This window comes from Ambystoma mexicanum, chromosome 7p (assembly GCF_040938575.1).
Source record: "Ambystoma mexicanum isolate Mex_15411 chromosome 7p, UKY_AmexF1_1, whole genome shotgun sequence".
NCBI classification, from domain to species: Eukaryota; Metazoa; Chordata; class Amphibia; order Caudata; family Ambystomatidae; genus Ambystoma; species Ambystoma mexicanum.
Genome location: NC_090939.1, coordinates 884,303,399 through 884,331,026, shown reverse-complemented (window position 1 = coordinate 884,331,026; position 27,628 = coordinate 884,303,399). Strand labels below are relative to the sequence as shown.

Below are 27,628 nucleotides of genomic sequence, written 5' to 3'. Positions count from 1 at the left end.
GAGGCAGTCTTAGTACCTCTTCCCCGCCCACCACGGGGGAATCTTCTTTGGCCTCTTTGAACTGACTGTCCTCTGCCTCTTCCGAATGTGGAGTAGTGACGAAAGGACCTACCCCTCCAGGGCGTACCCTTGGCCAAATTGGAGGTTGTCTAATCGCAGTACCAAGGGGTTTGGCTGCTGCCTTTAAGTTTGCAGTTTCTCCAGACTCCCATCAGCCTTGCTACCGAACAAATGTGCCGTCAAAGGGCATGTTAAATAGTCTGGATTGTACTCTTGGACTTCCTTAACCAGGCAGAACTGCGCATAACTGTACTAGCTGCCGTTGCTGATACTGTCAGCGGAGTTGAGACCAGTGTGGAGGGATTCACACAGAGCATCCTTTCCATCCTTGGATATACACTCCCAAAGGGTATGAGGGAACCTAGCCAACGTGTATGTGGCATTTGCTGACTTCAGGGCCATACATCCAGCCGAAAAAACCTTCTTGGCTAGAGCGTCGTAACGCTTGACCCTATCAGGAGGGTTAGTATGGTAGGCATTTTTGTCTTGTGGTTGAGGTGGCAGCCTGTACCACCAAACTCTGAGTTGGGTGCTTTGACAGATAATAGGGATGACTGCTTGGCACCCTGCATTTAGAAGTCAGTTTCTTGTTGACTGCCGGATTCAATTTAGGCACCTCCCAATTGATAGTTACACGCTTTTGTAAAGCTGCATGAAATCGAACAATTGGGTCTTCCCGAGGGCCCCTGTCCAGAATATTGGTCAGGTCATCTTGTTCAAAAACTGGGCTTGGTCTACTCCATCCCATATACTCAACCACCCTCGACATTTTTAGGTTACTTCTGCATGATCAGAAGGCTCTGATCTGCCAAACTCTACCTCTGGTGAGGTGTCCAAACCACTGGCATAATGTAGGCACTCTTGAAGGTCTTTTATTCTGAATTCTTCAGAAATTAGGGCCTCAGGGACTGATGGCTTACCATATTGGAGGCCAAAAGGTCTTGATTCATCAGATGATTGCTCTGCGGCCTCATAAATCGAGGAAAGAGACTTGAAAAGTCAGCCCTAGGTATAGGGGTATATGTTTTTTCAATGATACCCGACGGTGTTATGCTATTCGTGGACAAAAGTGCCCAAAAGGTTGATACCATTGACGTCTTTAATGCCTGCTTTAACGACTTTGATGCCTGTAACATCGAAAATCTCGAAGCCCAATGCGTCAATGACTTTTGATGGGCTTTTGGTGCCGATGATGCATCTTTCGGCAGTGATGGCGTCGATGAAGAGTGTCTCGGCGCTGATGGTGTCACTGACTCAGTCCTCGAAGGGACTTTTTCTCGACTCAAGGGATCCTTAGAACACTCGCGAGGATTTCTGTCTGCCGGGCCCAAAGGCACACAGGTTTTATTCTTATCGGGTCTTTCGACCAGAGCATGGCTTTTGATATTACTCGAGGGGGTCAAGACTGCATTCTCCAATACTTTCATCATTGAGTCTAAACTCTTCGCACTCAGCTGGGGAGGCTGTTTTTGCTGGACATACGACCCGCTCCGGATAGGAACTCGAAGACGTCAAAGATGGCGCCCTATAGCATGGTTTCTTCGAGTGTCTTGACGAATGGTGGGAACCACTTAGTGATCGCGATGGGTACCAACGGTGGGTGTTTGTGGGTTGTGATACATGTTGAGTTTCTCAGCCGAAAAAGAAGAGAGGAAAAAAGAAAAGAAATGCCCGCTGCGAACTGAGAAACGTAGTCGCTTTTACCTTTACGTGGCGGCCATAGTAAACAAAGAAAATGGCCACCGTGGAAAGGGAGGAGGGACTACAGGTAGTCCCTTCTCACCTTTCATGGTGGCCACTCCGGCAAGGAACTTAGGGCCACGGCGGAGAAGCAGAGGCTTCAGAGCCTTCTCGTCGAGGGAAGTCCTGTGTCGATTGTAACAAGCTAATTGACCCTGCCGGGTACTAATAAATATTTGCACCTTTTGAAACGCAGCTCATTATGACCACAACTTCCTATGATCTCCTATCTTACATTTTTGAAGAATGGAATGTGAACTCAACTGGTGGGTATGTTATTTGTTGCTGGGGATGTTAATTCCCCCCCCCCTTGTACGAATTATTAAGATACAAGCAAGGAATGTTAACTTTAGCAGGTGTCATGCTATTCCAGGTCAACTCTGGTCAAGCACATTATCGGATTATGATCTCCATAGACTAAACGAAAATGTGGATGGGTTATATCCCTCCCAGATTGACATGGTTCCTTCAAATCTTGTTTATAAGTGTGTGTATCAGAAATTATATTTCATAGGTGCAAACACTTCGCCTCAGGGCCTAACTGGCTTTAAGAATGCACATGAATTATGGGCCTCAATTGTATACATTCTATTAGTTCGGAAAGTGAGAATTGGTAACACGGCGACCTCTTCGAAAATTTCTCAAATGGTTCCCACTTTTAATATAAAGGTGATTGGCTCGTTCCAAACAACTATAGACCCATCACCTCATTAGATGCCGGCAGCAAAATATTTGCCTCATTGGTATTAAGAGTTCTAGAACAATGGGCAAATCAATCCTTCAGGTTAGGCACTGGACCACAAGATCGGTACTGGGGATCTCACAAAGAACCGGGCGATGCGTCCGGCTTGCCTTTGGGTGCCCGACTGCGCAGCAAGCTGGAGCTCTGTGGACTCCGCAATACCGCCTCAGTGTTTTCAGACAGGCTTTGAGGGTTGGTGCCAGCAGCCTGTGGCCCATGCTTCTACGCTGGTTGCCGTACTGGATTCTCCTGCCATGTGGTGGTAGAAAGGAGCAGTAAAGGACATTGCAGGCCCCCAATATAAACTATAGGGACTGCCCTGGACCCCGTTTCGAAGGTGTGGTCTGTGGGCGACTGACCATGGGGGGGGACAGAGCTCTAGCGTAGTGCCACTGGGGCTGCATCCCCGGGAGCACAGGCCTGGCCCTGCGATCTTGGCTGGGGGGCTGCGAGTTCCTGTAGCAGTGCTGCTGTGCGGCCCTTCCAGGGACCGGTTGGTGACGTGACACAGCCCGACTAGTGTTTGTGGCTGACACGGAGCGAGTGGTGCGGGCTGTGCCTACCTACCGGAGCCCAGACGCGGAATGCAGGGATGATGCGGCCGCCCTGCTGATCGGCACGACGGTGTGGTTGCCTCGAAGAGGGGGATTCCTGCTGGGTGGCACCTTTCTGGCAGGCATGCTGAATCTGTCCAGAGGAGGTGCTGCGCTGCGTAAACCCCGCCAAGTGACGGGATTCTATCCACAGTGGGGAATTGGCAGCCAGGGAAGATTTCCTAATATAAGCTGCACAGATTGGCTGCTATTGTGCCTAACCTCTGATTCATTCTGGAGGATTTTTTGAATCCATGTGCAGAGTTCAGTCCTCCCTTTGTAATAGGCGATTGACCTGTCCGATTCCGTGTGGAGGCAGACTTCCTTTTATGTTTGGTGTGTGCAGCAGCCCTGGATGAGCGTGGATTTGGGATCTTTTTCAGGTACCCTGCACTGCCGCACACTCGTACTCCCTCCATCCATGTACGTACACACGGCTGCAGTTCACGGGAAGCACGGCAGTACAGCCTACTCACTCCAATTCAGCTACCAGCCACCAAAGGGCTGTCAGCCTTGCTTCTGTGCATCCCTCATCTTTGTTCTTCGGACTTGCCCATTATGTCTCGCTGCTAGAGATGCTCGTGTTCCAGGCAGGACTTTTTCACTCCACGGCCCGATTGACCACCCGTATCATCTGGCATTGGTCAAATCTCTTAGCCTCCCTTTCTAGACTCTCTCCACTGGGCTGGACTTCCCTCTCGTGCACCGACTCGTCTGCTCCTGCCTTGCTGCTAGACTGCCCGCTCTCCCAGATGTCACCCTCCCCTTCTTTTGCTGGAGCAGCGCAATACCCCGCTCGGCGACCTGGGTGACGTTGTGCACTGATTCGTCTGCATCTGTCTTGCTGCTAGGCTGCCGGGTGAGTTGATTGTGATCTGTGCAGTTTCCCCTTCCCTCGCTCTCTCCTCCTCCCCCTCCCCATCTCCGTGCCCACTCCATTTCCTCTATTTACTCTAACTGCTACTATCACCTATACTACCTCTCTTTCGAAGCCTGGAAGGAAAGATTTAAAAGAAGATCCAACCCAGGCCTGCCATCGCTCACACCTACGTCAACACGTCTTCTAAGCAGACTGTCACAGACATCCGCTTAGTCGTTCCCTCTCCAGACCTATAGACTTCCCACATGGTCTCTGTCCTCTCCCCTTTCTCTTTGTCACCCATTATTGGTGGCACCAGATGGTAAATACTCTTGGCATGCTTCTTTTCCTCTAGGTGCATCATTAATGTCTATTTGAATGGCACTGCCATGGCCCAGGGCTCTTAGCCCAACCTCCTCATTCTTGATAGGCAATGAGAATGCTTTTTCTTGATTTTCTACGAATTCGAATTGAGCCGATACCAACCCGTCTCACACCCCCTTTTACAAATACCTCAGGTCACAATGGACCATGAACCAGGCCAGTGGGTGGTAACACGATATTATAGAAAATCACACCATTTTTATATTGGGCAGCAATCACCAATGGGGTGGTAATTACAATGACAATAACTGAAATACACATGGGTAACCTTCTACAAGAACATATCCAAAGCACAAATGAATAGGAGCACTTTTTCAATTAGGATAGATAGCACCCGAGTTAAGGTTTCCCCCTGCAATGTTCCCTCAAACCCCAATTAATCGAATTCTGAGTTGATAGAAAGAAGCAGCCGGGAATCAGGAATATGAGGCAGCAAACAGAATCAAAATCCTACCATTCCCTCACAAAAAGAATTTAAAACCCTTTGCAATGGCATAAATTAACACTCAAATTTGACAAATATTTAATTATATGTGTGGTTAAATAATGATATACATAAGTTTTATCACAGTATCGGGGATGTACTATCACTAGCGACTATAAGGTAAAGTATCACAAAAGGCATACAGTTCAAAAAGCAACTTGAAATGAAAACACAGTGCAGCCACATTCACCAGTTGAAAAGTTGCAATTTTCTCTTTTTCAGTTGTAAACGTCAAAAACGTTTTTTAAGATAAACGGGTGAAATACACAGAATCGGAATGCGGTTTTTAGGCTGGATGATAGATGCACATCACAAAGACACTATGAAAGTGAAAGTTATAGCTGGATAATTGGATGAGATTTTCAAGGTGGAATGAGGTTCAGTTTAGGTAAAATAAAGCTGTTAAGAAGAGAAAATCGGTTTTAAAAAGGAAAGGCAAGTCTTACTACTAAATTATCTAGACTATATTGTTAAAGAAAGACACGGTATGTTCCAAGATTGATTCGCAAGGTCAACCTTTTCACCCCGCGTTCAGCTTTATGTCGGAATGAATTTGTTTATCCTAAATATGACTAAGGACTTATGATCTATGCAAGACAGAAATGAATAGAAAAAAACGATGTGTCCAACGAATACTTTGAAATCAACGAGGACACAGTAGATAGCCCCGTGACAGCGCAGGAAGCCTACAAAACGGTGCTGAGGGGAGAGGTGATCTCCTGGACGGCAAACAAAAGGAAAGAACGGCTCCAAAAGATAGTTGAAGCCGAGGGGGAAGTGAACACCTGGGAGAATAAACACATTCTTGATCCCACCCACGAGACTCACGGGTCCCTTAAACGTGCCCAAGAGCACCTCCGGAATAGGGTAATGGATAACGCTAAGCAGGCCCACTGGCACTCTAGAGCAAGAATATATGAACTCGGGGGGAAAAAGCGAGCAAAATGCTTGCCTGGCTTGAGAAAAGAGACGAGGGACAGCGCCACGTCCGGGAAATAGCCACTTCACTTGACAAAAGGTGCCAATCGGACACTGAAATAGCGGAGGCCTTTGCCGAGTTCTATACAGACCTATACCAAGGCCCAACTCTCCCGCTTGACCCATCACTCCTAGATAACATCACACTCAACCCTCTCAGCACAACAAAAGGAACAATTGGACGCTGCTCTATCGGACGCAGAAATCACAGAAGCCATAGCACAACTACAAACAGGGAAAACACTGGGTCCTAACGGATTCACATTAGAAACCTGGCAAAAACTAGGTGGAGACAAAATAGCGCCCCCCCCTTCATAGAATGTTCCTCCGCGCCCGTGAGCAGGGGGCCCTTCCAACAGACTTATGCAAGGCAACCATCATAGTCATTGCCAAGCCAGATAAACCCCCGGAACAATGTGTTTCCTACAGACCCATATCTTTAATTAATAACGAAGCAAAAGTTCTCGCTAAGCTCCTAGCTAACCGGTTACAACTGGTCGCACCTGCCCTGGTCCACCCCGACCAATGCGGCTTTATGCCACACAAGTCGACCCGCATGAATCTGCAACGTCTCCATCTGGCACTAGAGCATGCTCCTATTATAGACGGAACATTGGCCCTACTGGCAACAGATTTTGAGAAGGTGTTGAACTCGGTTCGATGGGACAGCCTTTGGGAAGTCATGTGACGTATGGGATTTGGGGAGATCTTTCTGGGATGGGTGCGATTGTTATACATCAACACCCAGGCAGAAGTGAAGGTAAACTGATGGTCATCCTGATCCTTCCCTCTTGGTCGGAGCACCCGACAAGGCTGCCCACTATCCCCCCCCTACTCTTCGCCCTCGCGATAGAGCCGCTTGCATTGTGGCTTCACCAGAATGCAGACTGGATAGGGTTCAGATGGCCGGAGGGATAAGAAGATCGGACATCCCTATACGCAGACGACCTCCTGATATACCTGGGGGACCCAATACGATCATGCCCCAGAATCACGCAGATGCTCATCCGCTTTGTCGGGTTTAGTGGACTACGAATCAACTGGAGAAAATCCGTTTTCTTTCCGGTAAAAGGTGGGGCACAGGCCATCCCTCAAGACTGCCCATACAGGGTGGAACGACAGGGCTTCCGATACCTGGGAATCTGGATATCCGAGGAGTTGACTGGGTACATAAAACACAATCTCCAACTGATTACGGACCGGTTTATTAACAATGTTCAACATTGGAAACTCCTCCCCCTGACTCTTATGGGCAGAGCCGCACTTTTCAAAATGATGACCCTCCCAAGATTTCTCTGCATCTTGCAAAACGCCGCGCTCAAGATCCCAAACTCGGAATTCGACCAGGTAGAGATGCTCCTCAGGTAACGCATATGGGGTGGAAACCAACCACGCATTGCGTTAACCACGCTCCAGAGGTCGATATGGGAAGGGGGGATAGGAGTGCCCCACCTCCAAACCTATTACTGGGCTTCACAACTAGCAGTGGTTAATGACCTACTCCATGGGGACCGGGAACTGCCCCACATATGGGCCGAGATAGCCACCATTCACAACGTAGATCTACTTAGCCTCCTATATCAGTCCCCTCCGAGACCCTCTCCACACACAACCACAACACACATCATTACCGTTTGGAAACAAGCACACAAGTTTGTAGGATGGAAAAACAAAATTACTGCCGCACAACCCCTATGGCAAAATAGCAACCTGACTGAAATAGAGAAATTTGAGCCATGGCCCAAATGGGTGAGAGCGGGAATCCTGAAGGTGGGGGATATTCTTGCAGGCGAGAAACTGGCCACATTTAACACTCTGCGATCGCAATTCCAGATTCCAGGTATAGAGTGATATCACTATATCCGATTGCCCACGCCCTGAAAACCCACATACCAGCAGACACCATTGTACCGGAATACACTCTCATAGAGCGCAACATGCTGCCCGCATATATCCCTACCAAATGCACTTCCATTCTATATAACGCTATATCATCCTTTGCAACCCCCGAACTGAACAGTCTAAAGGCGAAATGGGAAGTAAATTCTATATAACGCTATATCATCCTTTGCAACCCCCGAACTGAACAGTCTAAAGGCGAAATGGGAAGTAGATGTGGGGGAAATAGACGCAGAGGACTGGCTACAGTTGCTCATACATCCCCAGGAGATCGCTATCTCCTCCAGGCTGCTCCTGGTACAGCTGAAAATACTCCACCGAGTATATTATCCCAGGACACGCTTGTATGGCTGGAAACGAGCTCCAAACTGTCTTCGATGTGGAGAGGAAGTAGGTACCTTCATACACATCGTATGGACATGCCCCCGGATACAAGCCTTTTGGACTGCATGCTGTAACGAACTCACTAGAGTCCTGACCCGCACCATACCACTGGACCCAAGGGCTTTACTCCTAGGCATACCCATCAAAATAGATGTTAATAAATGGGAAAAACTGCTTCTACACACAGCAATGGGTCTGATCAAGCACAACATATCGCAGAAATGGGGAGCTCCAGACCCCCCCGATGCTAGACCAATGGATAACGGATATGGACACATGCCTCATGATAGAGCGCAGGATCTACAATGCAAGGGACTGCCCCAACAAAGCCTCGAAAATATGGGAAAGGTGGGAAGAGGGAGGGACTTAGGACTCTCTGCCACACGTGATACGAGCATGAACAATACATACAAGTACTCATGTAAAAGCTCTCAGGCGATGGACAATATGTGTAATACCTTTTGATAGTGAATGAACATGATAGTCCCTATGTTGATCTGGTTTTGGTGTTTGTTGTCTTAAAACAATAAAAAATATTTTATTAAAAAAAAGAAATGAATAAAAAAAGTGACGCTAACGCTTGGAGATAAATTACAAGATGCACAGCGAATTCTAATAGTTTTAACAAGGAATCAGAGTATGGATAGGTTTATTTAAAGAGTGGAACAAAGAAAGTATAAAGATGGGGTAGGCTATGTGTGGCTATGGGATGGGGAAATACTCACAATCCGAACTTGAGTTTGGGGATTTCGACAGTCAACCGGTTCTGGACTCAAATGTTCGGGTCTCAGGATAGCGACAGACACTCCTAACAGCAAGCAGCTGGGCAAGTCTGGTCACTGGATGGCAAGGGTACAGCGGGCATGCAGGTAGTGAGCAAAAGGCTGGTCTGTCACAGGATGCTCCCCAAGGGTACCACAGCGTTTCCCCTTTGCTATTGGGATTTTTGTGGGGTTTTCTGGATAATTGGCCCTGCTTGGATAGGGTCAGTTATGCTTAGGCTTAGCAGTACAGTCTGGAATCTGGCAAAGGTGGATCTGGAATGTCTGGATAAGCAGCAGCTGGAAATTCACGAGAGAGTCTCTAGTGTGCGTCAGCCTCTCTTATTTATAAGACGGGTGACATCACAGAATTTATTGTTGGGCAGAAATAAGCTAGTCCTACCCCCAAAAACCGGATAGGTCAGCCAATGTTGGTTGCATCATCTAGGAGGGAACTCAGATTATGGGGTGCAATGCCTTTCCACAGTCCTTTTTCCCAAAAATCAATCTTAATGTAAATTACACATTTGTACAGTTGTGGCCTTTTAAGAAATGACATAGGCAGATTACATATTTCACGCAGAGCATGGTAGTCCAATTCTCACGTTTGTAGGACTTTGTTTCGTCCGTCTAATCATTTTTCGTCCTTTTCAGTGAGAAATGCAATACCTAAAATTCTATAACTTTATACATGTGTACATATTATCATAAGCCATGTTAATCTTGAATTTCAGATTGGCACCATATACAAGTTCCTCAGAATATCCAATTCTCTGCCATTTCTGTCCCTTATATGCCACCGAAGGCAACCACGTCTTAAATTATAGTCATCAAAATTGCATCTAGATTGTGAAACTATCGCATTTCTGCATTGTCCAATTGCAAAGATAAAAGTCTCAAAGTTTTATTAATAAACTAGTCTTTAGAGCCAAAATGGGCGGCCTTTGTCCTCCACTGGAACCATTTTTTTTTCAGGCTACCACCAAATGTCAGTTCAGCCCAGGGCTGCCCTGGAGTTTCCCCAGCTTGAGTGACTGGTGTTTGTCACTTCCAAAAGTCGCACTTAGGTGTCCCAGATCTATTGTCTCAAGCTTAAGCCCAGACAGAAGTCTGACGAGTGCGTGATATTTCTTTCTCTTGGTCCATTCAAAGTTTTCAAGGGCAGCAATTAACACATATATGTCCCAGATATCCCTTGTGGCTTCTCTTGGGGGTACGGTAGTGCTGTTATCAGCACCCAAATGTCCCTTGGGCCATGCAGAAACCTGTTTGGGCTGATTTCCCACTACAGCCAAAACATTTATTTCTTCATTGTATTTTATTTTGAATCAGCAGCAAGCCTGTTGAAATAAAACCTCCCATATATGTTTCCCAGCAAAAACCCCTTTACATTTATAGGACAAGATAGGGTCTTCTTTTAACATTATTCTTTTAAAACAGGCTTTTTCCTTATTTGCAAAAGCACATTTTAACACATGGTGAAGTCTGCTGGGCTGACCATTTTAAAAGGTGTTCTCTTCCTTCTGACTTCCAAACATTGTTTTGCAGCCCTAGTCAGTTTCACTTATAGCAATCTGTTTAGGACACAGGTCCACTGAAATTGACATATGCCCTTAGAGCTAGGGTTTCTTTTGAAGCAGTGATTTTTGACATTTTGTAGCCCAAAAGTCAAGCATTTTCCATGCGGTTGAAAGTAAAGCTTCTGTTGATTTCCCAGACTTGGTCTGACACAGCCTGCCATTCAGGAATAAGGCTCTCTTCTGCTGGAGCACAATCTGAATATGGATCGGCATGGCAGGGCCTCACTGATAAAAGCAGAGTAATGTAGAACAGAAGAAAAGAGCATCCGCGCTGCATCATTTTCAATGGGAAACTTTGGGCTAGCAGCAAAGCAGCGCTGCTTTTTCACTCCGCTTCCATACTACACACCAGAACACACCCTGACAGCCTTTCTTGGAGTGCTCCCAGTTCCAACTCACCCAATAGTGCTTGGCAAAACAGTGCAGCCATCCTTTTGTAGCTGCAAAAGTTTTGATGTGAGGCAGTGGTGCTCAAAAGGAGCCAGCGCAGCCATTTTGCTGTTAACTGACGAAGTGCAGCTTGGTTATGGATGGGAATTCTGCTGAGTGGGTCAATGTATCCCACACAACATTTGCTCTGCTGTTAAACACTCCTCTGATATTGGTCTCCTTCTTGAAGAGTTAGACCTTGTTGTTCTCGCTCTCACTGAGACATGGTTCACTGGCAGCTCTGTCACTGCATCCGACACACTCCTTCCAGCGGGCTACAAGATCCTCTACAAGCCCAGGCCTAACTGGTCTGGATGCACAGGGGCCTTGATCTTCCCCGATTGGGTCCCTGCTACTATATTTCCCACTCAGACCTATCCTTCCTTTGAATGCCTCATCTGCAGGCTTGGCGTCTCCCCCCAACCCTCTCATTGACTGTTGCCACCATCTACAGGACCTTTGGTCCAGTCTTCCCCTTGGTATTGGTCCGACCTCTCCTCTTCTTTCCTCCACCTCCAAGCTTCTCCTCTTCAGAGACTTCAATATTCATATTGACTCTCCTGATTCGGCCACTGAACTCTTCCCCACACTCTGTGACTTTCTTTCCCTCATCATTCATCCCTGCCGGCCAACGCACACAGCCAGACAAACCTTGGATGCTGTCCTCTCAGCAGACATCCCCATCTCCAACCCTCTTACTACACCCCTCTCATGGTCTGACCATGTGCTCCTGTCCTCTCACTTGGATCTATTCGGTCCCCCAGCTAAGCCTCTGCCTGCATTGCCAGTCTCTATGTCTGTCATTCGACCGATGAAGCGAGTGTCAGTTATTGCTTTTGCCGCCACTTTCATTCCCCCTCCCACTCCTGCCTCAGATTCCCACACTGACTTTGCTCTTGCAAATCGTCACCTCTCTATCACCATCGCCCTGGACATCCTTGCCCCCGTCATGAGGATCCACATGAAGCCTGCCTCCAAGCCCAACACCTGGTATGACTGCAACCTAGATTTTCTGAAACCCAAGTGCAGAGTTGCTGAGCGGAAGTGGCAGGTATCCGGCACATCCTCTGACAGACTGACCTGTCGCCTGCTCCAAAGGCAATAAGACTCTCCATCCGCTCGAAGAAGAGGGCCCATATCCAAGCCTGCATCTTTGGGGCCACCAACAACATTGGCAAACTGCTTAAAATCTGCAAGGAACTTGCCAATCCTTCTGCAGTCTCCACTTCTCCCCGGCCATTCCTGACCCTCTACTTCTCTGGCCTCCCATTTTCTCAACCAAAGCTCAGGACATCCTGTCTTCACTCTCCTCTACTCACATCCCTCCTCCCTCCCCAGCGCTCAGGCCCCCCTTGGCCCCTCTTCTATCCCCTTCCCTCCTACTCTCCTCTTTCTCACCCATAGCCATGGATGAGGTCTCTAGACAAGTCCTCGCTATGAAAGTCTCCTCCAAACAGGTGCTCCCCTGCTCCACCAGTACCATCAAGGACGACAATGCATCCCTTGCGCCATCCTGGGCCGAATTCTGTAATCACTCCTTTGCCACTGGCTCCTTCCTTTTACCTCTCAAGCACTCCCTTCTGCATCCTCTCCTCAAAAAGCCCTCTGCCGACCCCTCCTGCCCTGCTAACTACCACCCTATCTCCAATACCCCCTTCCTTGGCAAACTCCTGGAGGAGCTGGTCATCTCCCAACTGATCCTGAAACTGTTGGTTGTCTTCACGACCTCCAGTCTTGCTTCAGAGCAGCCGAGGCATGGAAACTGCTTTAATGAACACTGGTGAAGACTTGCTTTCAAATCTCGATTCCAACTCTCCTTCCATTCTTATCCTTCTGGATCTTTCCTCTGCCTTCGACACGGTCAATCATGCCACCCTGATAAATCGGCTCTGTGACACCCTTGGCATCACAGGCCTGGCACTTGACTGGTTAACCTCATTCATCTGCGACTGCCCTTCCCAGGTTCAACTGGGCCATTTTTTCTCCCCTATCAGCGCCCCTGTGGCGTCCAGCAAGGCTCTATCTGCTTGCAGTGGCTCTTCAACATCTACCTTGCCCCTCTGGCCCACCTGATCTCCTCCTTCTCTCCTCCTCACTTTGTGTTATGCAGACGACACACAGCTCTCCCTCAAGCTTCCCTCTACTATCTCCTCTTCCTCCTCTCTCACCCCGGACTGTTTGACTGCTAGTCAGGCATGGTATGCTGTCAATGATCTCTGCCTTAATGCCAGTAAGACTGGGATCCTTCTCATTGGTACCCCTGCTCCCTCCTTCCATCCTCCCCTCTGGCCGCCCCCTCTATGTGTCCCCTCCCCTCACATGCTTGTGAGGCAAAAAACCTTGGTGTCATCTTTCACTCCTCACTCTCCTTCTCTCCTCACATGGCATAGCTTGCCAAGAAGGCCCAGTATCAGCTGCACCTCCTCAGAAGCATTCTCCCTTTCCTCACCTTCCCCTAGAAACTCAATGTCTCCAGAGCTCTAGTTCTCTCTAGGCTGGACTGCTGCAACAGCCTCCTCCTCAAGCTTCTTTATCCTCCCTTCACTTCCATTATCCTCCATTCGCCCCTTCAACTAATCCAGAATAGGACTGCAAGACTTATCCTTGACCTCAAGCCCAGGGACTGCATCTCTCCAGCCCTAAAATCTCTCCACTAGCTCCCGGTTGCTGCTATGATGAAGTTCAAGACCATCTGCATCATCCACAAGGCTTTCTGGGGCCTGGGACCATGCATCGGCCAACTCTCTCTCCCTAAATACCTTCCTGCTAGAGCCCTTTGCGGTCTTCTAGCACCAACTCTCTGTAGCCCAGACACTTCTCTAAGCAGAGAGTTGGGCGGTAGATCTCTCTCCTCCGCAGGAGCCTCCCTCTGAAATGGTCTCCCTGCCCCTCTCAGGCTTGAGCTGGATCTCCTGCAAGACCATCTTTTTCTCTTCTTCCTTCCCTCTCCCCCTCCCCTCCTAACACCCCTCTCTGCCGCAGTGACTGGCTGCCTAGTTCCCTCTGAGTTCTACAGGGCACCAGGCCCCCCGCCTATTCCACCCCCCCTCCTCGCGCTTAGCATGTGGCCCTGTACCCCCTGCAATTCTCTGGCACTTGCCCTCCTGACCTCCCCTTAACACACTTGCCTAGTCCCAGTTACCGTCTTTCCCCCCTCGCCCCTCTGTTCACTTGCACTCTATATCCTACATTTCCCTTCCCAGCCTAGCACTTGGCCTTCGTGCAGACTGGCACGTCCCCCTGTCTCCCTCCCTCGCACCTCTGGTTTCTCCACTTGCACGATCCTAATGTCACATGGTCTAGTAGGACCGTTATTGTTATCTTTCTCCCTTGTTCCCCCTCCACCCCCACCCTTTTATGTCTTGTGGTTGCTTGGAACACCATTTTTTGGACAGGTGCCTTACAAATATCCAATAAATAAATAAAATCAGGCCCTTTCATGGAGTTCCAAATCGGTTTTTCGCAAAGGGGTGGGTACTGTGCTAAATCACTGACAGCTTCCAGAAAATATCTTGGAATACATTATTGTAGAGATCACTCTTTAGTATTTGCTATGGATAACAGGCATCTTTTATGGCATAAGTTGGCGACATGAGGCTTACTGTCTGGTCTCCTGAACAAATTCCTATATTTTCACACAGACACTTCATTACAAGTTAGACTCAACCTTCAGTCCCTTCTCACCAAAAAAATATCAACATCCAGAGAACTGAAGCAGGGTTGCATGCTTGCACCCTGTCTCTTTAAACCGTGCATTTCAGACATGGGTGATACTTTACAAAAGGCAGCATTCACATCCCATAGACTAAAGCCTCTGAAAGTATGCTGGGTAGCATATGCGGACAACGTTGGGCTCCTGGATAACATCCAGATAGGACTCCAAATGTTGACTGGCAATACACATTAGGAAATGATCTGGTGATAAATACGATGAAAACATAACATTACTTGGCTTTCTACATAAAGGAACCCTTATGGCTTTATTTGGAAAATTAGTAACCATAAAATTGTACATGACCTGATGTATCCAGGTTTTTATATTTCTGCATGCCAAATAAAGATGTGATTATCCAGAATATACAGAGAAAAACACTTCTAATGTGTTCACAGATAAAGAGGATCAACAATGCATTTGGGAGATTTGCTTTGCTCCCCCACCCCGATTACATATTAGAACATCAAGGTAGTACCCAAATTAATTTATGGGTTGGAGATATCCCACAAGTTACCCAGTTATGACTTGAGTACAATCAAGGGATTGATTTGGCATAAAGTGCAGTCTCTTCTAATTGTGTTCCGACTGCTGCAATTCGTTGTGAGCTTGACTTTTTATCTTTAAACAGCTGTGTAATTGTCAGGGATGGCACTCTATTAAGAGTGGCACAGGACACCCAGAAAGGGTTTGGGTGGTTGTGCCAAATAAAGTGGACAGATAAGAACACACACAGCGGAAAGGAAAGCGAACGAAGAGTAGGCAAGAGTAGCAAGGGAAAAGATACAGAATGAATTCCCTCTTGGGGTGTATGCAGATATAGGAAAAGAGTATTCCACGAACCTTGGAAATACTCTAGCTTTCTGCACAGTTTGCTATAACAGAGGCCCACGCTGTTTGCTCATGACTTGGAACAGCAGCTATGGGTGTCTGTAATGTAGAAACGAGACAAGGGAAGGGGCAGAGGTTGACTGATGGGAACCAACAGACCAGCTCTGTACAAAAGGGTCTACAAACAGTACAAGAGAAGATACTACAGACAAATCCAGGAAAGGAGGTGATAGCAAACTAGCAGAAGGAAATGAAGGGAAAGTCGAGTAACAGGATAGGATAGCAGAGGACAGTAAGGAACAAGGTTGAGAGCTCAGAGGAGAAGGAAAGCAATGAGTAAGCCCACAGGAGTAGGACTGTAAGGTAGAGAGCCCAGAGGGAAAGGGCTTAGGGCAGCAGAGTAAAGCAGACTGCACGGCAAGGATCCCAGAAGGGCCGGGCAGTAAGGAGTGAACCCGGAGGGGCAGGGCCGCTGAACGTAGAAGGTAGCAAAGGACTGTAGAGGGCTGCTAGGCCGAGAACCCAGTGGAAAAGGTAGGTAGAAGGCAGCAGAGCGTGAGAAGCTGCAAAGTAGGAAGGCCCAGAGGACAAGGGCTAAGGCAGCCGGAGTGAGGTAGGCTGCAGAGCAGGGAGCCCAGAGGACAAGGGCTGAAGGCAGCCGGAGTGAGGCAGGCTGCAGAGCAGGGAGCCCAGAGGACAAGGGCTGAAGGCAGCCGGAGTGAGGCAGGCTGCAGAGCAGGGAGCCCAGAGGACAAGGACTGAAGGCAGCCGGAGTGAGGCAGGCTGCAGAGCAGGGAGCCCAGAGGACAAGGGCTGAGGCTGGAAAGCAGCAGAGCGAGATCAGCTGCAATGTAGAGAGCCCGCAGGGCAAGGGCGGAGGCTGGAAGGCAGCAGAGCGTGATCGGCTGCAATGTGGAGAGCCCGGCAGGGCAAGGGCGGAGGCTGGAAGGCAGCAGAGCGTGATCGGCTGCAATGTGGAGAGCCCGGCAGGGCAAGGGCGGAGGCTGGAAGGCAGCAGAGCGTGATCGGCTGCAATGTGGAGAGCCCGGCAGGGCAAGGGCGGAGGCTGGAAGGCAGCAGAGCGTGATCAGCTGCAGTGTGGAAAGCCCAGAGGAGCAGGGCTGTGAGGCAGGGAGCCAGGAAGGCTATGGCTGGAGGCAGCAGGGTGGAGCAAGCAACAAGGCAGGGTCCAAGCAGCAGTGAAGGTAAACAGCATACAAGATCCGTAGGAAGACGCAAAAGGTGGAGGAAGGACTCTCAGATGCAAGAGGCTGAGCCACTGCAGACAGCAGCCTTATATACTGCCTAGCCCAGCACAGAGGCAGGCTAATTGGTTGCACCTGGCTAAGCACACCTGCAGGCAATCGGCCACCTCCCTTTCTGTTCCTGGGCTGGTGGAAGCAGGGCAAGTCCCTAGGGTTTCTGGGGGTGTAGTTCCTTTGATGACCAATAGGGACAGCCAGGAATCAATGCTTGTAGCCAGGTGCATTGTGGTATACGTAGTTTGTTGGAAAAAATGATAAAAAATGATAAAGCACCAAAGTCTCGCAAATGGGAATAAAAGTCCCCAAAGTAAATATAGATGGATCCAAGAGTCTGTTGTAAATAAATGATAAACAAATAGTCCATATTGAGCGCAAATGGATGCGCCCATGGCGCAGGCATGACAGTAATGTGGAAACAATTATTATTATGCAGGACATTGTTTGACCCTTCCATATACATCGCTATTTGAAGATCTGTATAGTGGAGCATCATTGATTCCTGAAGGATGTTCCAAAGATGTTATGAATGATTGATACAAAACATCTGAGATTATAGAAACCACTCCTATAATTCTCATACAAAATCCAGCTTCTGTGAAAAAACTACTTTGGCAATGGGAATGGTGCAAACCCTTTCACATTCCAAGAGATTTAAATTCAGAATAGTTTCTACGTACGTGATTAAGTTTGCAAAAGCAACACAGAAAAGATTTTATGAGATCTAGGTTTAACCTAATTTTAACTAGGGAAATCATAGATATTTGAGAGGGAAAAACCCTGTATTCTTATACTGCAGACACTGTGCGAAAGAAACAATCTCTAAAATGTGCTGCTATATTGTCCAGCACAATGTGCGATTTTTGCATTTTAATAGATGTGTGTAGAATTCAAATTTGATTGCATCTGATCATTTCTGGTCTAGAATATGTGTCGGAAACTAGACCTCTCTCGTCATAGCAGTGATCAGCCACTTGATCAGACTAAAGAAACCATCCCTAGACGAATCCGAACTGTCTAACTTCCGCCCAATCTCTCTGCTTCATTTCTCTATGAAGCTTCTTGAGGCTCTGGTCTCTCCTCTTCTCTCTTCTTTCATCGAGTCTTCAGTTATGCTTGACCCCTTCCAGTCTGTATTCCGGCCAGGCATGGGCACCGAGAGTGCCCTGGTATCATTGATGGATTATCGTGCCAGGTTAGCTGATGGTGGTGGCATTGGGGCCTTAATTCTGTTCGACTTGTCAGCAGCATTTGACACTGTGGACCATGCCATCCTTGCTAGCCTGTCCCTGGCTGGCCTCTCGGGACCCGTGCTGGACTGGTTTGAATCTTTCCCTGGCAAATAGGAGCCAAACCCTTTCTTTACCGCCTTTCTGCTCAGCCTCCTTCCTTCTGCCATGTGGCATGCCTCAGGATTCGGCCTTGTCCCCATTGCTATTGAACATTTACATCAAGCCACTGGTTAGCCTTATCTGCTCCCACGGGTTCAGATGCTACTCCTATGCCTACGATACGCAGATCCTGGTTAATTTAGATCATGACCAGACTGGAGTGTTGTCCCGCCTGAGGGACTGCCTGAGCGCCGTTAGGGAGTGGATGGGCATCCATTGGCTCAAGTTAAATGGGAATAAGAATGAGGTCCTTGTAGTGTGCGCTGCATCTCCTTCTGCTGATCCTGCTCTATGGACTTCTTTCTGGCCTTCCTCATTGGGCACTGTTCATGTCCCTGTGACATTTGTGAAGAATCTAGGATTTTAACTTTCTTCTTCTTTGTCTATGGCTCCTCAGGTCAGTGCGGTATTCAAAGCTGGTCACTTTACTTTGAAAGTGTTATGAAAAATGTTCCCATTTCTCCCAGCTCACCTTCATCCTATCGTCGTGTCTTCTCTGGCCACGAGTCGGCTCGACTAATGTAATGTGCTCTACCATGCACAGCCAACTGCCTTATCCATCATCTCCAGCTGTTGCAGAATCTAGCAGCTAGAGTTGCTACAGCTACCCCCTTATGGGTCTCACACTAGCCCAGTTCTCAGAGCTCTTCATTGGCTTCCTGTGGAGAGAATGATTGCTTTTAAATCACTTTTTTGTTGCATTGTGCGTATAATGGGGTTGGTGCTAGCTTTTTCCAGGAGAAGCTTGTCCCCTATATTCCGGCCAGATCTTTACGCTCTGGGAATATCTGTCTAATAGTGGTGCCCAATACCCGGCTCTACAGCGTTGGAGGGCGTGCCTTCTCAGTTGCTGCTAGTAAGCTTTGGAACTCTATCCCAGTCTACCTTAGGCGTACAACTAATCATCTCTTTTGTTGCCTTCTTAAAACCTGGTTATTTTAACTCCTAGTTCGGTTGCTTTGTGCCATCGGTGTATTCCTCGCACCAAGATACCTCTGGTGAACGTGCGCGTTACAAGTTGTGTAAGATTTATTGTTAAACCATGAACATAATACACATTTTATTTTGTAAATCTGCAAGAACTGTTACCACACTATTTGGAGATGCTACAGCCGAAATTAAAAGCACCAATGCATACCAGGTTCTCTCTGGGGCAAATAAGTGAGATTTTATTTCCCACCAAGAATTTAGTCCATATTACATTTAGAAGCCTTGCAATGGAATTCGAATATAAAAAAGAAGGAAAGCATTTGCTTCCACTCAGCACGATTAATAAAACAGCTATGGCATGCGAAAATCAATACAGCATTTGGCAGAGAAGTATGTTACAGAGTACATATTGATGAATAATAATATAGCGCAATTTCAGTGGCATGGCATTTGCTCCAAGTATTATAGCAACTCACCTAAATATCGGTCATAAAAATATTCCTGCAAGGAGAGAGAAAAAAAAGGTAAATATTAGACCATTACCCCAACTAGTTCTCACCTCCGCCTCCCAACCCCGACAACATTACAAAGAATTTGAGAACCTGTTATTAAAGTATCACATTCAGTATACCCCCTTGCAGTAGTTGAAGCATCTACGCCCTAACCACAAACTTAACTGCAAAGACTGCAGCCAATTCAAATCACATATGGGATGGACAGCACCCCATCTGTAGACTTGCTTCTGTTGGAACAATACATACAAAAGATAGTGCATCCCTTTCCCCGAATTATTAACCTAATGGTTGAAAAAACAATTATCAGTCTTTTTTAAAATACCACACGCACCAGTGGAGCATGCTTGGATCACGGGCTGAATCCCACGATCTCAGCCTACGTTCATTGGGTGAAATATTTCAATAGCAATAATGCCCCCCCCCCCATGGTGCCCTTACCAGGTGGTAGCACCAACTGGCCTTTGTTAAAGGCTTTTGCAAAATGGTTGCCACCTGCCAATGAGCCACAGAGTGCAGCCTTTTTGCTCAAGTCTGCAACTAAAACACCAATATGCCAATCATCTAACAAGGATGTTCTCATCTGTCACAGTTTAGTTAATCTACCTGCTGAAGTGAACCCGCAGGCCCACATTCAGTATCGTAGAGGTTTAGAGAACATTAATTACTGCTTTATCTCAGCTAAAGAAGGAGCATGACCGTTTTCATCTATATGGGAGGAGAAAGCACCCTTTCGGCTTCTAAGTAATTTTTCATTCTAAGCGTCGTCTCCCAGCCTCTGACGTTTTCTTTAATGCCATTCCTAGGCTGCGTCTACTCTCTACTGTGCATGCTTGTATGCTACAGGACTACTCCAATATGTTGCACCTTTACAGCACTTCATCCTTTCTCCCACACCGTTAGCATCCCCTGCGGCTACCCTTCCAAACGGGCATTGGCAAGAAAAATCAAAGGGTAGAGGGGCATTGCCTTGCTGAGAAAGCATGGAGGCTGCACATTAACTTTAAATTCGAATGGAACATGGTCCAAACCGATGCGCCCAACTTACTGCAAGGAAGCGTTAATTATTTTGACCTCTGGGACATCAATGGACCGGAGATGTACTCGATCTGATCTAGTGGAGCTGCCGCGTGGTGAGACTCCATAGTCGTGACACACTCACTGGGATGCATTCCCCAAACCGGACTTCCTGATCTGGGGTGTGCAGGTGTGATCCTGCTTTTTGGTGTTCAAACAGCCCTTAACAGCACACCTAACTTTCCCCAGGGGAGCTTTGTGACCATAGGGCAGCTCTGACACTCTATTGTGCTGGCGGTGGGCAAACTGTTTCTGACAGGGGCTGAGGGGCTTTATTTGCTGCAATCATGCCAGAAGGAATCTGATGCGTTCCCACAGCAGATACCCGATTATGATAGGATATGATATGGCATTTATAACGCGCCTATGCACAAGTGTTTCAAGGCGTGACGAGGCAAGGGGGGGGGGGGGACAAAGGGAGGACAGACACCGATCATACTAGGCCAGGTGTCATTCAGATTGGGTAGGGTCACAAGTGTTCCCATCTCGTTGCTGCTACTTCCACCAGGACTGTTCCAGAGACACCTGTGGCACTCTGGTTTCAACAAGAAGGAGCAACTTATGTCTCGCCTCCATGTGGAGCCTAGCTTCTTTACTTGGTTTGCAAAATATACATACATTCCGGTTGATCTGGAGTCATTTCTGAAGAGAGGGCATTGTCCTGGTAACATGAGTCGTGAATGGATCTGTAGCATCCATCTTGTTGCCACTTAGCTACGTAGAAAATGTTATTTAAACTAAATCCTTCAGTGTGATTTCACTCTCCAGCCCAACTAAATCTTAGATCTACCACTTCCCACGAAACATGAGACTCCAGTGGAGCAGAAAACAATTGGTGATTATTTTGGATTTCTGCTCTTGAGGGCAGCATGGTGAAGCAATCCAAAAAAGCAGTAAAACAGCTGGCATACTATTCTAATGTCTTCGAATGAGGATAAATCAAAACAACCTGAAATCCTCCGCACAGCACAAGTCCTGGTTAGACTTGCCTGCCACAAAGCTTGATCTACAAAACGTATTGTTGAGTCTGAATAAAGAAATGGAGGGACGGATTATATAATTAGCGCAAAAGGTTTCTATTCTAGATAGGCAGGTTCTCACAGCTGAAAGCAGATAGACAAAATGGAGAACATGTTTAAAAGAAATTATATGAGCTTGCAGAGCCATTTACCAGAGTTGAATCACTATTGAAACTTCAAACGAGTTGTTGCAATTGAAACAAGATGCTGATATGTCTTGGAAGAAGAATATTCGAGAAAGGGGGGGGGGGTTCAAACCCAAATCCAGGACCAGGATCCGGAAGATTATGCCCATAGTCTCATCAAGTATATACTGGCTCACAGAAGACGAGCACGTTGGGCCTCATTCTAAGTCGGCCGGTCCGGTAAAAAAGTGCTGTATTCATGGATACCAGCACTTTACCAGACAGGCCGATTACAGGTTTGCCAGTGGGGCACCTCTGTTACCTCCAGCTAAGAGCTGTAAGGCCGGCGCCCTATTGGTAAAAACATCTGTAATTGCCGGTAATGACAGCAAATCCCCTCATGGAGTACTATGGGACTTCATGAATGGGGATTAACACAGTCCCTCTGGGACCCGTAATCCGGCGGCAAAGGGTGCTGGAAACGGTAACAATATTTGCCGGTATCCTGGCGGCTCTACGACCAGGATACCAGTAATGCTATAAGGCCAATTGTTTTGCACTACAAGAATTGTGTGTGCTCTTCATATGAACGCATTAAAGGCTTAACAATAAATGTACTCACCAGAGCTAAAGAAGAGATTCTCAAAACAGCCAGTTCAAAGGGAAATATCCATTATAAAGACACTATGATTTTTTTTGTATCATGAATTTGCCACCTCTCGCAATGAAACATCGCTCTTTTGAATAAGTCACTTCCTGGCTCAGAGAAAAAAATATATTTGGGGATTCCCCGGTTCACTGCTTTCTTCATGTAAAGATCGAGCTGTGCCATCTCTTCACTTCGGGAAGCATGGCCCCTAAAACATCCAGACAACCTATCCTCATTGGAGAAAGCCAGAGAAACCATTCCTCCTCCACACAGAATTGGGAAATCTCCTAGTGGATGGAAATGGGAGGGAGAAATCTCGAAAAAACCAACCATCTTGACGAAAAGAATGTCCTTCTATAGCTCTTAAACTCCAATTAAAAGCGAGACTGAACATCTGTTTGAATATTATTGTTGGATTGGAGTCGTTTCTCACCACAGAAGCCCTTGGTTATAGCTTTAGTGGATTAGGTTGGGCAGCTGCTTCAGACATGGAACGTTACAGCATGAACATTCTGAAATCCGGTGTGCGGGGGCAGGTTCCTAGACGACTCGTCCCGGTTACGAGGTATAGCATTATGTTAAGGTTACTATTGAGGTTAAATTTGGTTGAACACATTTGCTGAAAAACCGTTTCTGTTTCTTTTACTATATGCTTTTCCTTTTTCAAGGCACAAACGGTAATGAAGTAGTCCTTTGACCTATGGAGACGATGCATAAAAAGGTTTCCTTTGTGGAAATTAACGGACTTCTGACCCGATCTCTACTAAAAACTCCTATCACCTGGAACGTGCAGGGGCTGAATTCCCCCATTAAACAAAGAAATGTACTCTCCCAATTAGGTCATTAATCCACCAACCTGGTTTTTCTTCAAGAAACTCATTTACTTACTACAGAAAAACGCTGGTTTCATAATTTTAGCTTTCCATTGCCACAAGTAAAGGAAACATTGGGGTGGTGCTATACGTCTAGCTAAAAAATGTCCACTTTGTAAAACAGTCTATATTGAAAGACTCAGATTTGGTACATAGTTATTTATTTATATTTTGATCACAAAAGAACATACAACAGATAAGAAATCACTTATGACAGGAAGTTGTGAGCATCTTACAATGGGGTGAGTTTGAGGGACATTCTGCCAAGGTTGTGGAAGGGAGTAAATGGAAAAGTCACTGGGGACAATACCCAAGTAGACATACATTGATTAAGGACAATGAACATTGACATTGGACATTTAAGTCCAGGTAGGTGGCACGGCCAACTGTGCTCGGGATGTGAGCATGATGGGTGATGTTTTAGAGTGGAGAGAGAGGAAGTGAAGGACAGAGGCACGTTAGAGGCGAGGGAACAATGTTAGCTATCAGGCAGATGAGAGGTAGGGTAAGGGGGTAACTCTGAAGCGAGGAGGTAGGCTTTTAGTTTGGTTTTAAACAAAACTATGTGGACTGTTTCTCAAATGTCCGGGGGAAGAGAATTCCATGCAAGCGGAGCAAGAAGAGAGAATGAGGAGAAGCTCCTTCTCTCAGGGAGGGCAAGGAGCCACAAGGGTAGGTGAGAAGACAGAACAGAGAGTACGAGAAGACGTGTAGTGTTGGATAGAGAAAGATAAAGTGTTCCCTTACCGTGGACAGATTTGTGAGCCAGGAGAAGACATTTAAATCTGGCCCTGTTTTGCATCGACAGTCATCCAACCTGGTGAAGGTACAAGGAACTAGGTGTGAAATTAGGGAGTTCAAAGAGAGTCCTGTTAGCGAAGTTAATGACCTTGTCGAGAGGACAGAAATGATAGTTGGGAAGACCAAAGAGGATGCTGGCAGAGTAGTCCAGTTTAAAAAAAGACAAGAGTGGTTAAGAGATGCTTGGTGGGCCTGATTTTCCTAATATTTAGGAGGTTGAGCGAGCTGCTGTTCCGTTTTTGAGATGAAAGCAGAGAAGTTGTGAGAAGGGTCATAGATGATGCTGAGGTTTCTAGCTGAAGAAGAGAAGGGGAGAGTGTTAGGATCGTCAGAGGTAGAGATGAGAGAGCGTTTGACAGGGAATACAAGCAACTCTGTTTTGGTCGAGTTTAACATTAGAGATGTTGCTCCAGGAGACAGAATTGGCGAGGTTCAAGGCAGGTTTCAATCCAGGCAAGGGCTTGATCGCGAATCCCAAGAAGAAAGAGAGCATTAAGGAGATGGTTGATATTTACTGATCAAGGGCCTCTTGTATGGATACCAAGTGATATTGCTCCCAATGTATGCCGCCAACAAAGGCCGAGAGCCCTTTATGCAAAAATTGCTGTAGTAGAAGCTTTTGCAGAAGGCTTTATAATTATGAGATAGGACTTTAACGTTCTACTGGATCCACATGTGGAACTCTTCCACCTATAACAATGGATCACGGCAATGCTAAAGCTGCGATTAATATGCTCAGAGAACTCACTGTTTTCACCTCTTGGTTCCTCACTTTGGTGAGAGGGACTTCAACTGTTCCTTTCATGTTCAGAAGGTACATTCTTGCTTCAATATGCTCCTTCTTTCACCAGTCTTGACAACTCTTATCAGAGATTGAAATAGTCAGAACATTTCTAACAGACCATTCACAGGTAATAGCAAGTCTACAGGTTGATTGTATCACTCAGACTTCTACATCTCTAAATAAAAGGTTGAAATGGCTCTCTCTCCCAACAAACAAGGCTCCTGAGCTTGATGGTTTAATCACGTTCTTTTATAAAGCATTTAGTAATTAATCGCTTATCCCACTGACTCATTTACTCAATTTGTTTTTCAAATATAAATCAGCCTCGTAAGGGTCATCCACCACCGTGGAGGGAGAAAGGTTAATCCTGCTTTTTCAGAAACATTGTTCTATACTTTGGCTTCGCTGCCTCCCAGAGAATTAGGATATTCAATCCAAGGTACTTTTGAAATGTTCAATAAGAGGGTAGAATGTAAAAAAAATCCCATCAAGGCCCCTATAAACACTGGGTGGATAAAAACCATTCAACTATATAATTACCTCTCCAAAGATGTAATCTGCATCATCTCTAGAAACTGAGCTAATGATACTTCTTCCCTAGACACCTTTCTTCTACCTGCACATCCCCACAAGGGCAGACAGAAGAGGTTTAATCCTGCCACTTACTCAAATCTATGACGGTAGCTACCCTAATCTTCTGTGACCACTGTAAATTAAGTATTATTTTTTATGTGACTAGTCCTATTCCCTGGCCCAATTTTGCAAACTGAATTTTTGGGTTGGTAGCCAACTTTACCATCGGGGTATCACATTGGCAGGCAATGCAGCCAAGTGCACCATGTCATGTGTGGCACTGTAACCCATTTTTAATTTTTACGGAAACAGCAGTTTGAGGTGCAGTTTTCTTTTTTCTAGTAAAACTATTGGGATTCAGGTCTTTGCAGTGTACGAGTTTGGCCAACACAGGCCACTTGATTCCATTTAGAGTACGTGATCAGTGACTTAAGCTATTTGTTCAAAGGAAAAGAGGTTTTGATCACTTGCAACACCATGGGTTGGAGAGAGAAATACTTTAGAGGGACAGAGAAGAAGGGGTAGCCAAAATGGAGTCTATGATAAATTATTTGAAAACTCAAATCTGGTTTTAGCGATTTATTGGCAGTGAGGGATCTGCTCAGAATGTCTTAGAGACCAAGGTCTTTGATATGTTGTGGTGCTACCAGGCCCATGATGACATTGGGCTTTGACTGAGAAGTCAGGGTATCGGAGAATGTTCTCAAGATGAGTGCAAATGTGATGGTTCCAAACTGTACCTTTGGCATAAGGCATAGAGTATTTTTGACCCCCCCCCCACCCTGTTTACCAAACATCTACCAGGGACACCAAAACGGTGCAAGTCTACGTGCACAGATGGCTGTGGGCTCATCTGGTTGATGGCAACCTTTACCTGATTCTAGCATGGTGCAGGCTGCTCTACTCCAGCAGTGTTCCTACTGGGAGCCCATGTAAATCCAGTAGCAGTGCAAGGGCCAGACCTTCTTTGCCTAACAGAGTAAGTGTACCCACTCGCATTAGGACCTGCAACTCTACCTCTCTGCCCTGAACTCTCTCAAGTCCACTCTTGATGGAGCTAAAAGGGAATTCTACCCAACCCTCATTGACTCTCACTCCAACCATCCTCACTGGCTACAGGGCACCCGAAACTCACTCCTCCTATGTCTATGACTATCAACTCCACTCTCACAGCTAATGACCTAGATGAATTCTTTGCTGCAAAAATAACCTTCCTCACACGCCCTCCTCCTACATTTTCCACTTTGCCTACTCTACCATCACCCTCTGCCACCAGCTCCCACTTCAGTCACACTAATACTGACGAAGTGCTCTCAATTGATGAAGGCTAACCCCTCTTGTGCCTTATCAGACACTCTTGCTCCTCAGCTAGTCAAGCCTATTGCCCTTATAGTGGTTTCTCACCTCGCTGAACTCTCCAACCTGTCCTTCGGCTCGGCTTGCTTTTACTTGGTTTTCAAAACAGCCACGTGCATCCCTCTCCTAATAAAGCAAGGGGCTGACCCAAACCTACCTGCTAACTTTGCCCTGTGTCTCCGCTTCTGCACTACTTGCTTGAATGGGTTGTACCTCCTTAGCCCATTAAACCTGCAAACCGCTTAACTGTTGCGTACAACTCCACAGGGGCAACTAATACATAAAACCAGGACACAGTACAAGGCATCAGTTGCCATGTGAGGGGCTAAGCAGCTATGTTTGGAGTGAGCGACAGATGGTCTGTCGCCATGCTACCATGGCTTTGGGGAGTCATTGGAGCCTCCACCATCTCTTTAGAAACTGAAGGAAGAGTATGTGCCACAAAGTGAGAGGTCCGAGATGAGGAAGATTCTGGGAGAGGCTGCCGTGGACCTCAGTCTTGAGCTGCATGCAGAGGTGGAGACCCTGCTGGAGTTGTTGAGGGAGTTGCGGTCTACCTTCCTTTGCTCTATCTCACTCTCTACCTGTGGTGTTCCCCAGGAGTCTAACCTCTCACCCTGGCTGTTCAACCAATACCTGGCACCTCTCGCCCACCGCATTGCCACTCTCTGCACCAACCTTCAGTGCTATGCGGATGACACTCTGCTCGTTTTCAGGCTCCCCTCTGCCACCTCTTCTTCTCTCATCTCTGACTGTGTCTGCAATCCAGGAGTGGTGTGCCGCCAACAATCTCTGCCTTAATGCCAGTAAAACTGCGATTCTCCCCATCGGCACACCTGCA

General features: G+C 46.9%; 1 protein-coding gene across 2 annotated transcripts in view; it reads right to left on the bottom strand.

Annotated features, from left to right (window-relative positions):
• GAS6 (growth arrest specific 6) overlaps positions 1-27,628 on the bottom strand; it is a 975,360-nt gene that overhangs the window by 768,885 nt on the left and 178,847 nt on the right. For both annotated transcript variants that reach the window (XM_069637123.1, XM_069637124.1), the window contains exon 3: positions 19,496-19,520. In XM_069637123.1, coding sequence (XP_069493224.1) covers positions 19,496-19,520 — 25 coding nt within the window. The remainder of the gene's footprint in view (positions 1-19,495; positions 19,521-27,628) is intronic.